General features: G+C 50.9%; 4 protein-coding genes across 4 annotated transcripts; 2 read left to right on the plus strand and 2 right to left on the minus strand.

Moving 5' to 3' along the window:
- Positions 1 to 308: 308 nt before the first annotated feature.
- CDV56_100098 (anaphase promoting complex subunit CDC23) lies at positions 309 to 2,543 on the minus strand (the record flags this gene model as incomplete). The annotated part of the gene is made up of 4 exons (XM_026753717.1): positions 309 to 1,357; positions 1,404 to 1,593; positions 1,648 to 2,380; positions 2,440 to 2,543. 4 exons carry the CDS (start codon positions 2,541 to 2,543, stop codon positions 309 to 311), a joined length of 2,076 nt encoding a protein of 691 aa, XP_026614948.1.
- A 593-nt stretch (positions 2,544 to 3,136) lies between these two features.
- On the plus strand, positions 3,137 to 4,255 carry erg20 (bifunctional (2E,6E)-farnesyl diphosphate synthase/dimethylallyltranstransferase; the record flags this gene model as incomplete). Its single annotated transcript, XM_026754282.1, has 2 exons — positions 3,137 to 3,256; positions 3,332 to 4,255. 2 exons carry the CDS (start codon positions 3,137 to 3,139, stop codon positions 4,253 to 4,255), a joined length of 1,044 nt encoding a protein of 347 aa, XP_026614949.1.
- Positions 4,256 to 5,186: 931 nt separating this feature from the next.
- Positions 5,187 to 9,262, minus strand: CDV56_100992 (uncharacterized protein; the record flags this gene model as incomplete). Its single annotated transcript, XM_026754611.1, has 4 exons — positions 5,187 to 5,574; positions 5,626 to 5,702; positions 5,919 to 8,170; positions 8,239 to 9,262. The coding sequence occupies 4 exons, from the start codon at positions 9,260 to 9,262 to the stop codon at positions 5,187 to 5,189; spliced, it is 3,741 nt and encodes a 1,246-aa protein (XP_026614950.1).
- A 1,417-nt stretch (positions 9,263 to 10,679) lies between these two features.
- Positions 10,680 to 12,612, plus strand: CDV56_101790 (arylsulfotransferase family protein; the record flags this gene model as incomplete). Its single annotated transcript, XM_026755409.1, has 2 exons — positions 10,680 to 11,078; positions 11,134 to 12,612. 2 exons carry the CDS (start codon positions 10,680 to 10,682, stop codon positions 12,610 to 12,612), a joined length of 1,878 nt encoding a protein of 625 aa, XP_026614951.1.
- Between the last annotated feature and the right edge of the window lie 80 nt (positions 12,613 to 12,692).

Below are 12,692 nucleotides of genomic sequence, written 5' to 3' on the forward strand. Positions count from 1 at the left end.
TCTTTGGACTCGAACCAGGGAATAATAGACTCGAATGTATGTATAACAAGAGAAATGAATACAGAAGCCAAACAGTCATTGGAACAGGCTGTGATGTGTTTACGACACGCTTGAAGATGCAGACGATGTTGCTTATCCTTTACATGCAATGTTGTTCCCTGAACATTCGGGCTATGCTATTTCTATTCGCAGTAAGCGTCATATTGGTCTATATCAAAATTATACCCCTACCCATCCCTTTTCGACATAAACGCCCTCGCTAAACTTCACAAAAAGAGTACGTCAACGTAGAGAGGACTCCGTTCAAATCATACACCCCCTTCTCGTCTGGCCCGAACATCTCTCATCAATGCCTTTGCCTCTTCAACTTCGACTCCATCCTGACAGAGTTCACCCGCCAATTGATCTGCTCTTTCCAGGTCACCGTGGCGCAAGGCCCACCGCGCAAGCCACAGACGTGCCTTGGATGTCGTAGCCGTTACACCGGTACCATGGTATGTACCATCATCGCTATCGTTCTGGTTGCCGAACGAAGACGACTGTCGAGCGCGTCGTGAGCCTTGCTGACCTTCACCACCGGACTGGTCATCGTCATTGTCGTTGTCGGAGACAAAGGATTCATCCTCGGGACCTTGGCCGGTTTCCTGCTGTAGAGTGAGCTCCATGTATGCCGCAGCTTCTTCTTCTTCACCCAGCCGTTCGAAGAGGGTGGCAATCTGGTGCAGGGTCTCGGGGTCGAGAATCTTGCGCCCCGGTCCGCCCATTCCACCGCCCTGAGAGGCGTCGTCTGCATAGTATGAACCGGCAACGAGAGCGCGCTTGAGCGCTTTGATGCTTTGCTCGACGCGGCCCATCTTGGCATAGCAGGATCCAACAGCCTGCCACATTTTGGGGTCGTAGGGCCGCAACGCTGCTGCGCGCTGGTAGTAGAATAAGGCGTAGAATGACATGTCGAGCACTTCGTACGCTTGACCCAACCCGTACCAAGCACGGTAGTCTTTGCGGTTCACGTCAACGGCCCGGCGGTAGGACTCAATTGCCGCGTGGGTATTTTTCATTTCGATGTATTCATGGCCCATGAGGGTCCAGGCCGAGAGAAAGTTGCGGTCAAGTGTGAGAGCGCGTCGGAAGTACATCACAGCTTTCTCATGTTCGGATTTTAGGGAGTAATAATTGCCGACAACACAGCATGTTTCAGGGCGAAACTTGTCGGTGGCGGTTGCAACCTGGGCGACGAAGGCTAGCTGTGGACGCGCTCCCATGACGTAAAGTATATTCGAGTAGTGATCGAGGCTGTCGAGACGGTGTGGAGATGTTATCAATATCTCCGTAAATATATGTGATGCTTCTTCAAAATCTATTAGGATAGTTAGCCATAAGTTCGGTGATGGAAACGGACAGACCAGAACCTTTCGAATGGTAATAGAGAAGCGCTTTTTGTGTCTTGAGGAATGCGCTGGTAGGAAAGATGGTCTCTAGCTCTGACAGGGCCTGATAGGTGTCTTCGGTTGCCTGGTAGAGCTCTTGGCTGCAGTAAACGTGAAAGATGAGGGTCATGATATTCTGAGGGAGAAGGTCTACTATTTGTTTCAACTGCGCAGAGGATCAGTAACTGACAACAGATCAATCAGCAGCAAGGCGACGTACGTCTTCAGTGCTTGAAAGCAGATCATTCAGCTCCTGCCAAGCACCCCAATGAAATGGGTTCAAGTGAACACTCCTGATAAGCCATTTCTTGGCCTCCTCTTCATTGCGACCTTTGAGGAGGACAACACCATAAAGATACTCCAGCCAGCCCTGATTGCGATCTTCCAGGCCTCTTTCTCGTCTCTCCGCAAACCACCCTTCGAGCCCCCAAGCCAAGCCGGGGAGTTCCCGATTGACGGTCATCCCTCCATCTGCCGGGCCCAGCACCATCTCGGTCTCTTCATCCTTTCGCTTCTCCCCCGCTAGATATTTGGCATACAAGGCAAGGAACAATGACTTTTGACTCAGCTTGGGATATGGATTTCTTGTTGCGCTATTCTCTTTGACACCCGGGTACGGAGCAGCCTTGGCTTTGCCTTTCTGCGGAGTCAATGATTGTCTCGTTTTCGGTTTCGGCGATGTCGTAGGAAGTGATGTGGTGGAGAGTGGGACAGGAGGTATGGTTGGTGGAAGGAAGACAGCAGCACAGCGGTCATACTCGCGCGTATCAAAGTAGGACTTCGCCAACAGATATTTATGAGCTTCTTGGGCCTCTAACCCAACCTCGAGAGGGTCTTGGCTACGAAGGTAAGGATTCTGGGGAGTCGGCGGGGCATCGGCTATGTCCATTGGCGAGTCAGGATTTGTATCATACTGATCAATCGGCAGGAGGGAGTCGAGCATCTCGGCAGCCCTATTTTGAGGATGCCAAATCAGTCTAAAGCTTAGCAAAGGGACAATCTTGGCCTGTACCATTTGGCAGATTGGTAAAGACATCGCTCGGAGCATTTGATGGTCGCGTCTTCGAATCGATACTGTAAATCCTTGATATTGTCTTCTGTTATATTCACCGCCATCTTGATCAGGATTGAGAATCTTCCGAGATCCTATCACACTGAATGTCCGCGATGGTGTGTTGGCATGCGTTGGTGGACTCGTTGTAAAGCTTCTTCCTTGGAAGTTAGACCGCTATCATATTCGTCCCTCATACAGATCAAGAACGGCGTTAGCTATCTCAACCGTCGCGCTAAGTCTATTGTCGCGCCTTGCTCGAATCGCGAAATGGCAGCAACACGGAACGTTGTCGTTGAGATGATCACGCGAGAGCTTCTGCTGCTGATCCCGTGTAAATTCAGGCTGCCCACAGGTATTAATATGCCGTATTATCTCAAACATAAGCAGATGACGAACCCAAATGCTCCGCGGGAGATTCTGACAATGGACAAAGAAGTCATAGCCATCATAGCTGATTGATAAATTTCCCGATTGGGCCACAGGGAGCAAACAGATCAAATAGTGCAAACGGTGCAATCCGCATCCCTCCGAGGGATTTCCGTTATCGCAAGTTGTTTCACCCCTCCTCGCTCTTGGTGTTGTCAGCATCAATACTTTAAAAAGGGGCTCGAAAACAATCCCATTGTTCCCCAAAGACACTTTTAATACAAGCAGGATGGCGACCACCACCAGTCGTGCTGCCTTCGAGGCGGTTTTCCCCTCATTGGCCGAAGATCTCCTGGCGCACGCTAAGAAATATAATCTGCCTGAGAATGCGTTGAAGTGGCTTGAACAGGTGAGCCCGGCCGACGCTCCTCGCTTACAATCGATCTCAGAACAGCCTTGAAACTGACCATGATTCTTTCAATAGGTCATCAATGTCAACGTTCCTGGTGGAAAGCTCAACCGTGGCCTCTCGGTTCCAGATACCGGCCTCGCTCTATTGCAGAAGCCCCTGACCGACGAGCAGTTCAAGCATCTCAGTATCCTGGGTTGGTTGACCGAGCTGCTCCAGGCTTTCTTCCTGGTCAGCGATGATATGATGGATGGCTCGATCACTCGTCGTGGCCAGCCTTGCTGGTACCGCCACCCCGGAGTTGGCCTGATCGCTATCAACGACTCCTTCATGCTCGAGTCCGGCATCTACGTTATCCTCAAGAAGCACTTTCGCTCGCACCCCTCCTACGTCGATTTCATTGAGCTGTTCCACGAGACCACCTGGCAGACGGAACTCGGTCAGCTGTGCGACCTCATTACAGCCCCTGAGGACAAGGTTGACCTGAACAACTTCTCCATGGAGAAGTACATGTTCATTGTGACCTACAAAACCGCTTACTACAGCTTCTACCTTCCCGTTGCACTTGCTTTGCTGTACCTCGAACTCGCCACCCCAGAGAACCTCCAACAGACCCACGACATCCTGATCCCCCTGGGTCAGTACTTCCAGGTCCAGGACGACTACCTCGACGCCTATGGAGACCCGGCCGTTATTGGCAAAATCGGTACCGATATTCAGGACAACAAGTGCTCATGGATGATCAACCAAGCTCTTCAGCGCTGCAATGCTGAGCAGCGCCAGCTCCTGGACACTGCCTACGGCCGCAAGGACAGCGAGCTTGAGGCTAAGGTCAAGGCGCTTTACAAGGAACTCGATTTGGAGAGGGTCTACAAGGAGTATGAGGAGAAGACCGTTGGTGAAATTCGCAGCAAGATTGCGGCCATTGACGAGTCTCAGGGCCTGAAGAAAGAGGTCTTCGAGGCATTCCTGGGCAAGATCTACAAGCGCACCAAATAGACTTGCTAAAAGCATGGTGCATATGCATTCAGTTTCTGAATGCCATGCCTTGATTCATTCTGCCAATCCGCTTCTAGTTTCATACCCCTCCAAGCACATAGAACAGCCCATAATTAGATGACGTGCTATTCACTTGCATGTATATACAGTTCATGAGCTAGTGTCGTTAGACAGGTGCTTTCTTGATACAAATACTTAATGTATATATAAAGCCTTCATTGATTTGTGGCACAATAGCCGCAAATGGATGAACTGTACTTGACTGACTGCATGAACATTGGACTGAGGACCCGCCACGAACAGCTGTGCGAACGCATGGATGCCCATTTTGTCTTGCAACAATAGCAAACATCTGGATGAAAAATTCGAAATCAGTCTGCTTGCTTTACTGCAGCAGTACTGGTCCCTCCAACAACGGAGTAAGCATCCGTCAGCTAGCTTTGAAATCGATCCTGCCGGAGAAGCTAGGATGAGAGATGACTGGCGAGGCACTCCACATAGAGCGATGTCAATGTTTAAACTATAAGATGAAAGAGGATAAGCACTAATACATTTGCACATGTAATCCATGATAAAACCTTTTCAGCAAGCGCCTTAGAGTTGTAATCCTGACCTACTCTGTATGAACCTTCCGTCGTACGCTTTATCATATGCCTTAGAACCTGTGGGATGGTTTTTCCAAGGCATCTTTGATCTTTCTGTGTGCTTTTTTTCTTGTCCTCACTGATTCGAAATGGAGTTGCGCGAGGAGAAACCTATGTAATGTCAACTTATTCAACTCTGATAAAGGGACAGGAGGACCCACATTCCATCCACTGCTTTTGGGATCTCGGTTTTAATTGCTTCATCATAGCTCTTTAGAGCATCTGATTCCGACTTTGAAATACAATCGCCAAGGTATCTTCGCACATCTTCATCACTTGCACGAAGCTCATGATGTGCTCCCTTTGAAAGTCTCTACAATCTCAGGAATAAACCTTGAAGTAGCAATCAGACTAGCGTCGCACTGAGCTTGAAGTTGGAAAATCTCCGACACTCGTGCGCTTAGGTCGTCGATGACGGTAGCTGCCATAACCGTCTTTCCAGCTCCAGGAATGCCTGGAGAAAATAGCGTCCGCTTACTTGCCTTCAGCCAAGCCTGGTACCCGGTAGGGTATAGAAGCCATTGGCAAGTTCCCGGTTGCCGGTGATTGAAATAGTGGCTCTGCTGAGGACCGTAGTCGATTGGCGTAAGCCAATCCAGGATCTTCCGACGGTCTTCGTCATCTTGTCGTTGTATCACCTGACGAATATGCTCTTCTGCATCCGAAGACACAAATCTTCATAGAATTAGCTGCATGTCGAATAACTAATTAGCTCTAGGTACACACCGCTTTAACTCATCAATTGGCAGCATTTCCTTACAACAACACAAGACCAATGCGTCAATGTGAAATGCGGCAACCATCTGTAAGAAGTCAACACATGGATCTGAGCCGTGTGGATGCCTCAGCAGGCCCGAGATGTAGGCCCTTCTTTAAGGGGCGTAAGAATGGGGTTGATCATGTATGTTGCTGGGATTGATATTTGCTCCTTTGTCAATGAGTAGCTTTGCCACTGTCTTATAGCCTTTTGCTGAGGCGCGTGATAGTGGAGTCCTTCCACAATTATCACTAGCATTAACATCTGCTCCCTTATCAATAAGCAGCTTTGCTACTGCCTCATAGCCCTTGTCTGAGGCGCCTAATAGTGGAGTCCCTCCCCAATTGTTCCTGGCATTGACATCTGCTCCCTTATCAATAAGCAGCTTTGCTACTGCCTCATAGCCCTTCGCTGAGGCCTGTGATAGTGGAGTGCATCCCCAATTGTCCCTGGCATTGACATCTGCTCCCTTATTGATAAGCAGCTTTGCTATTACCTCATGGCCCTTCCATGAGGTGTATGACAGTGGAGTGCATCCACCATTATCACTAGCATTAACATCTGCTCCCTTGTCAATAAGCAGCTTTGCTACCGCCTCATGGCCATTCTCTGAGGCGCGTGACAGTGGTGTTCGGCACATCTCATCCACGTCATCAACGGTCGTCTCTGTCTGGAGAAGCAGCTTGACAATGCTTATCCGACCTTCCTGCGCAGCCCAGGATAGTGGTGTTTGATCTGCGTATTGTTTCAAGTCTTTCCTGTAGTTCAGACCCTCTGTAATATCAACTCCATTGCGCGCACTTGAAGGCGAGTTCAGAAGTGCAGCAACGACGTCTTTGTTACCGTTGGCTAAAGCGGCAAACAGCGGGTACCCGTATCTCTCTCCGAAAACATGAATATGCGGATCCTTTTTGAACCTTGTGCGGATGAGCTCCGAGAATCCTTTGTCTGCGAGGATATAGAAGAGACTCGCATACGGGCTGTATTCTCGAACCTTGAACTTTTCAAAAAGATGGTTGACATTGATCCAGTTGGACATGGGAAAATGAGATAGAAACTCATCCTGAGGAACTGCTTCCGCCGCAGCATTAGCATGATAGAGAACATGCTGACTGGCATACTCCAAAAATGGGTACTCCCTTAAGATTCCTGTCCGTGGGTTGGGTTTGGCCCCTGACAGCAGCTTACTAACAGACGCACGCACTAAGGGATGATTCATGTATGAGTCGCAACATTGTTTGAGTTTCTCATGGCTTGAGCTCTCCCAATTAAATCCAAGATCAGGCCACAATTCACGCAGACCTCTTTCTTTGACGAGAAAGTCTCGGACGGATTCATGGATGAATTGAACTGTCGGCTGCTTAGATTTTGTGATCTCAGCAAGACCTTTTGAGGAGCTGATAACACATCTGTTAAATCTGTTAAGGCTGTCAGAGGCATCTGGGACGGTGACATCTGGGATTTGCGCATCAGCCAGATCTTCCAGTGACAAACCAGACCAGAGAGCATGGTAGAACTCCTTCGGTTGCAAAGGCCGCTTTGCAAAGAGAATCCAGAGAATGCAAAGCAAGAAACCCTCCATATTCTTATTGTCACGCCTAAGGATGTCCTTGAACAGTTCGCTTAAATCACTCGGTGTTTCCGCGAGTCTCTTTCTCAAAGCCAGTGGATTATGTTGATATTCGTTGTTCAGAATATCAATGACTAGGACAATCCACATGAAAACACCAGCAGCTTTCCTGAGAAGCTGAGGTCGCAGCTCTTCGAGAAGCGCAGGGTCGTCGATTCGGAGGCATCTTTCGACGTAGGTTGCCAAGTCTTCACCATGACCTGACTGATCCTCCAGTGTAAGTCGGATTCCCCGTTGAATGACTATGTAGGGATAATGTCTACTGGAGAAACAGATTCGGAGCAGGACACCTTGATTTGTGGATTGTTCTGCCAGCTCTTCAAAGTATTGGACCATGTCCATAACTTGCTGTTCGTCACACTCATCAAGAGCATCGATGAAGCAGGTAAATGAGCGTTGACCGAGGGCAGAAACTGCGCTGCGAAAGAGATCCTTGAGAACATTCAAGGAAGGGCACCCATTCTGACTAAAGGAAATAACGTCGGGGTCGTCTAAAACTGCCTGGAGATCAGGGTACCCTTCAAGCAGCTGGAGCAGCAGTGATCGGTACATCCCTAAGATCGACTTTTCCAGATATTCCCCTCGAGCGTTGAAGAAAAAGGAAGCAGTGATAGCAGGCTTGTAGCGGGATTTGCTCTTCATGCTTGAGTATGCGAACTTCATGATTGTTGACTTGCCCGCGCCAGGCTTGCCACTGATCCACAAAAAGCCATGGTGTTGCGTTAGTTTTCCGGGATCAAGCCATGCTTGGTAGTCAGGGTGGCTGAGAAACCATCGACATGTTTTGGCGAGGGCGGTTCTGATGCTTGATTTACGAGAATTGATTTGCTCGAACCTGAGGGAATCTAGTAAGCGCTGCCGGCGTTCGTGCAATGAACATTGATCTGCACGTCAGGTGTGAGCATGGCACTAATGACTCAAAGTCATTCCCAGGACTACTAAGCTAACTTACGAGGATTGGGCATGCAGGTAACTCTTGCATCTGCTTCGGCCATGGGTAGCTCCTCGAGCAATTCCCTGGCATATGCGGCCGCGGTTGCTGCAGCATACCTCTGCCATTCCTTGCTCTTGTGAGAATCTGAGTAGTCGCATATTCCCCGAATTGGGAGACAGGGGAGAATGTCCATCAGACCAGCAGCCTCCATTTCGAAACATATGACATCCAGTTGTCGCGCAACGTTGTCCCGGGTCGTGCCGCTTCTCATGACTTGGTTCCCTGAGGCGATCGCGCCGTAATGAATCATTATATCATTCGACTTTCGTCTGCTTCGTGGAACCAGCTTTGACTGGTCACATCCGTCACAGCTGGCCGTTGTAGATTCATGATCATACGTCGCGTGGAAGAGTCGATCAGGGGAGCTCGGGCGGCTGTACTCAGGGTGTCCTTCCAGCTTCAGCCGGAGGATGGATGGGACTCGACTGGGGTCCAGCTCGTGTTTTGAGCGGAGCGCGGACACGGCTGTCCCAAGCAAGTGGTGAGGAATTCTAGGGATTGCTGTTCGCTGGAACTGTCCATCTCCAATGACTTTCCCAAGATCATACTGCATCACCCTTGTTCCGATGACAACGTCACCTAAGCGCACATCAACCTTGCTCGGCACGCCACCACCAATCCCGACCATCAAGCCCACGCGGATAGCGGAGAAGGTTCGCTTTATATTTGTCATGACGTTCGCCGCGTTATTTATTCCATACTGGTCTGCTGGCAAGCACGCAATGACGATATTGTGCCGCTTGATGCTCCCCAGTACGTAGGTGTTGTTATCGTCTGCATGCCTGGGTAGGGCTTCATGAACCTCATCCAGCATGGCCCGAGCTGCTGCCATCTCTATGTGCAGCGCGCAGATCCAGGCGATGGTGTAATGATCGTGCCGTGAGTTGGATGAACTGTCATGGTGGAAAGTCTTTTGTCGCTTTGGAGGGTGAGACAAGCTTGTCTCCGCATCCTCTTCGCGCCAAACACTTCTCCCATTCATCTCGGCAAGATGTCCATCTGGCTATGATTAACACGCACGACTTTGCTCGGCGGATAAATGGCGGTAAGGGTGGAAGCTGCGAATGGTAGAAGAGGTATCTGGTGAAAGGCAATTACCGCAAGGATTTTGGGTGAAGCTGTATTTGGACTTGGTGGAAGATGGGGGCGAGAGATTAAATACGCAGGCAGTCATGCATGCACAGCCACTACAAGTTGACTGCGTGTACCGTGCAGCCTCAACAACTTCAGAAAAAAAGGCTCATTGGCGCCTCAGACTCAGAGGACATATGGCGTTGAGGAAGCTTGACTATAATTCACATCCCTTTTTCAGATTCACCTGCAATATCAGCAGTAGCTCAAATGGTTGCCTAGCACAATACAAAACCCAACTGTCATCCTGTTAAGATTGTCCCTCATTTGCGTGACAAATACATGAGGGGAATCATATCTCTGTTGAAGATGATCAAGCAGTGTTTGACCTTGTTTACCCATCATATCTATCAATATACGCTCTTAAGGGCCATTTAACAATCACCCACCTATTGCTTTATCTTAGAGGCTCTATAAAATAAGTAAGCTAAGTAGTTCACCTACTCCACCTTTTCTTGCTCTATTTAATGATGCAGTATAAGGCTATTATTATTACAGGCTAGGCTGTAGGAAAACCTATGACTAGGTATGTACAAAAAGAACTCACTAAAGAACTAGAATAGGGGGTTCGCGGGCCTGGATAGAAATATCTGTTTGTGCGCGGCTTCTAGTGAGAAGTTTAGAATCATGGGAGAAGGTGACTGAGTTAACCCAGCTGCTATGGCCCTTGAGCGTCTGGAGGCATTGCCCGTTGCTGGCAGATAGACCTCCATCTCGCTGCCAGCATGTGCTCACTTGCTCTTTAAACCATCGCTAAAGCTCTAGCGTCTTGATTAATCCGAAAGATGGAGATTTTGACTCCACCCGGCCACGCCATACCCTCTCGGCGTTCAATCTCGGGCTTAGGATTGCCGATTCATCGGACAAGCAACAGACAATCAAGAAAGATGAAATGACATTGCGCTCATCATATCAATCCTTTTCAAGCTCATTCATCTGTGACAAGAAACGAGTCAGGACGGCTATTTCGGCTGTCTTCAGTCGAATGGGTGGATCTTGTGTGGCTGAAGGCGACGAGATGGTGCTCGCTGTCGTGGAGACGTGGATGTCCGCGCGTCTATCGAAATAGTTCTAAATCATGATTCAACTGTTCGGTCGCTGGCCGCTTGAGCCATCAAGTACCTTTTTGTCTCTCTCTGTCTCTCCTTTTTCTTCCAAAGGATATGAGCCAATCCAACATGTTGTCTTCACGGCGGTCGACACACTGTTAGTGGCCGCGGTTTGCTGTATCGTATCCTCGCCATCTTTTTCGCCTTGAATTTGATGCGATGAGGCTGCAAGATGCATGGTTCGCCGTCGCAACGGCATTCACCTTTGCACAAGCAGATCGCGGGCCGTATTTCCAGTCGAGTCGCTTTGAACATGGGGACTTTGGACAATGGCCCACGGAGTTCTACCGTTCGACTGGTCTGATGGGGCCTATATTGAACTACGTGGAGTTCAATCCCCAATGCAAGGACGGGCAATACACACTGATTTCGCCCCGTGGAATGGCGGTGCGAGATCCGGGACCCATGATCATCGATCAGGATGGTCACCTGGTGTGGACCAAACAGTACGGCCAGACGTATAACGTGAACGTGTACACCTACAAGGGCCAGGACTATCTCACGTTCTGGGTGGGTAACGATGGGATCGTTGGCCATGGCGACGGGACATACTACATGGTAAGCCCTTTAGCCCCATGTTGAAAAAAGCGGCAAATGCCAATCATCGGTATAGCTAGATTCGGCCTACCAAGAGGCGTATATGGTCCGGGGAGCCAACGGCCTGCCCGCAGACCTCCACGAGTTCCACATCACCGGTGATGAAACCGCCATCTTCACCGTCTACGACATCATCCCGGCGGATCTACGGTCTGCAGGTGGCCCCGAAAAAGGCTGGGTATGGGACGGCACATTCCAAGAGGTCGACATCGAAACCGGCCAGCTGCTCTTCCAGTGGCGCGCATCCGAACACTTCAACTTCACCGACGGCTACCGCGGCCGCGAAGGCAACGGCGACTCCGAAGACCGCCCCTGGGATTTCTTCCACATCAACAGCGTCGACAAGGACGCCAAGGGCAACTTTCTGGTCTCATCGCGCTACATGAGCTGTCTCACGTACATCGACGGCCGCACAGGCGAGATCATCTGGCGCCTCGGCGGCAAGCACAACGACTTCCAAGACCTCTCCCACGGCGCCGCCACAAACTTCACCTGGCAGCACCACGCCCGCTTCCGCGAAAACGGCACGGCCATCACCGTGTTCGACAACGCCTCGCGCGGCGAGGGCGCCCCGCGCCTCACCAGCCGAGGCCTCTACCTCGACATCGACACGGCGCAAATGACCGTCCAGGTCCGGCACGAGTACTGGAACCCGCACCCCATCAGCAGCCAGTCCCAGGGGTCCGTCCAGATCCTCGACAGCGGCAACGTCCTGGTCGGTTACGGCTTCAACGCCGCGTGGACCGAGTACAGCATCGACGGCGACGTCCTCTGCCACGTCCACTTCGGTCCGGAATCAGCCTTCGGCGCAGGCAACATCATCTCCTACCGCGTCTTCAAACACGCCTGGACCGGCCTGCCGCGCACAAACCCGGATATCGCCCTGTACGGCTACGAGGCAGCCGTCAGCTGGAACGGAGCCACCGAGGTCGCGACCTGGGTCCTCCAGGGCTCGGACACGCCGCGTGATGACAACGAGAGCGATAACGGGAGCGGCCCCGTCTCCGACGACGAGTCCATCGCCTTCCTCAGCGCCGTCCCCAAATCCGGCTTCGAAACCACCATCCCCATCCCCGCACACACCACCCAGGACTACCTGCGGGTCCTTGGCCTCAACGCCACAGGCCATATCCTCGGCGCGACGGCATGGCTGCGCTGGGACCCGGCATCCGAGGAAGTCCTCATCGGGCCCGGTGACAGCGACGACGACGCCTCCCCGATCGATGTGCGCGCGCTTCTGTTCTTTGCCGTTGGGTTCTTCTCTGCCGTTGTTCTGGCTGTGTGTGCGTGGTTTGTCCGGCGACGATTTGCTGCGCGCGCTGCTGGCCGAGCGGCCGACCAGGAACGGCGCGGGTGGAAGCCCATTGATGATTTCAATGGGGATGAGCGTGATCTTAGCGATGGGGAGGTTGAAGGGGTTGAGTTTTCGTTGCTGGGGAATCAGCGATTAACGTCGCATTCGGCTTCGAGGAGGGATCTTGATGATGACGATTAAGGCAGCCTGGAGTTATATGCGACTCTTTAGTGCTACTGAACACCAATAAGGAATGCGTACAAGTAATTACTTCTCATATG

Source organism: Aspergillus thermomutatus (assembly GCF_002237265.1).
Source record: "Aspergillus thermomutatus strain HMR AF 39 chromosome Unknown NODE_79, whole genome shotgun sequence".
Lineage (NCBI taxonomy): Eukaryota > Fungi > Ascomycota > Eurotiomycetes > Eurotiales > Aspergillaceae > Aspergillus > Aspergillus thermomutatus.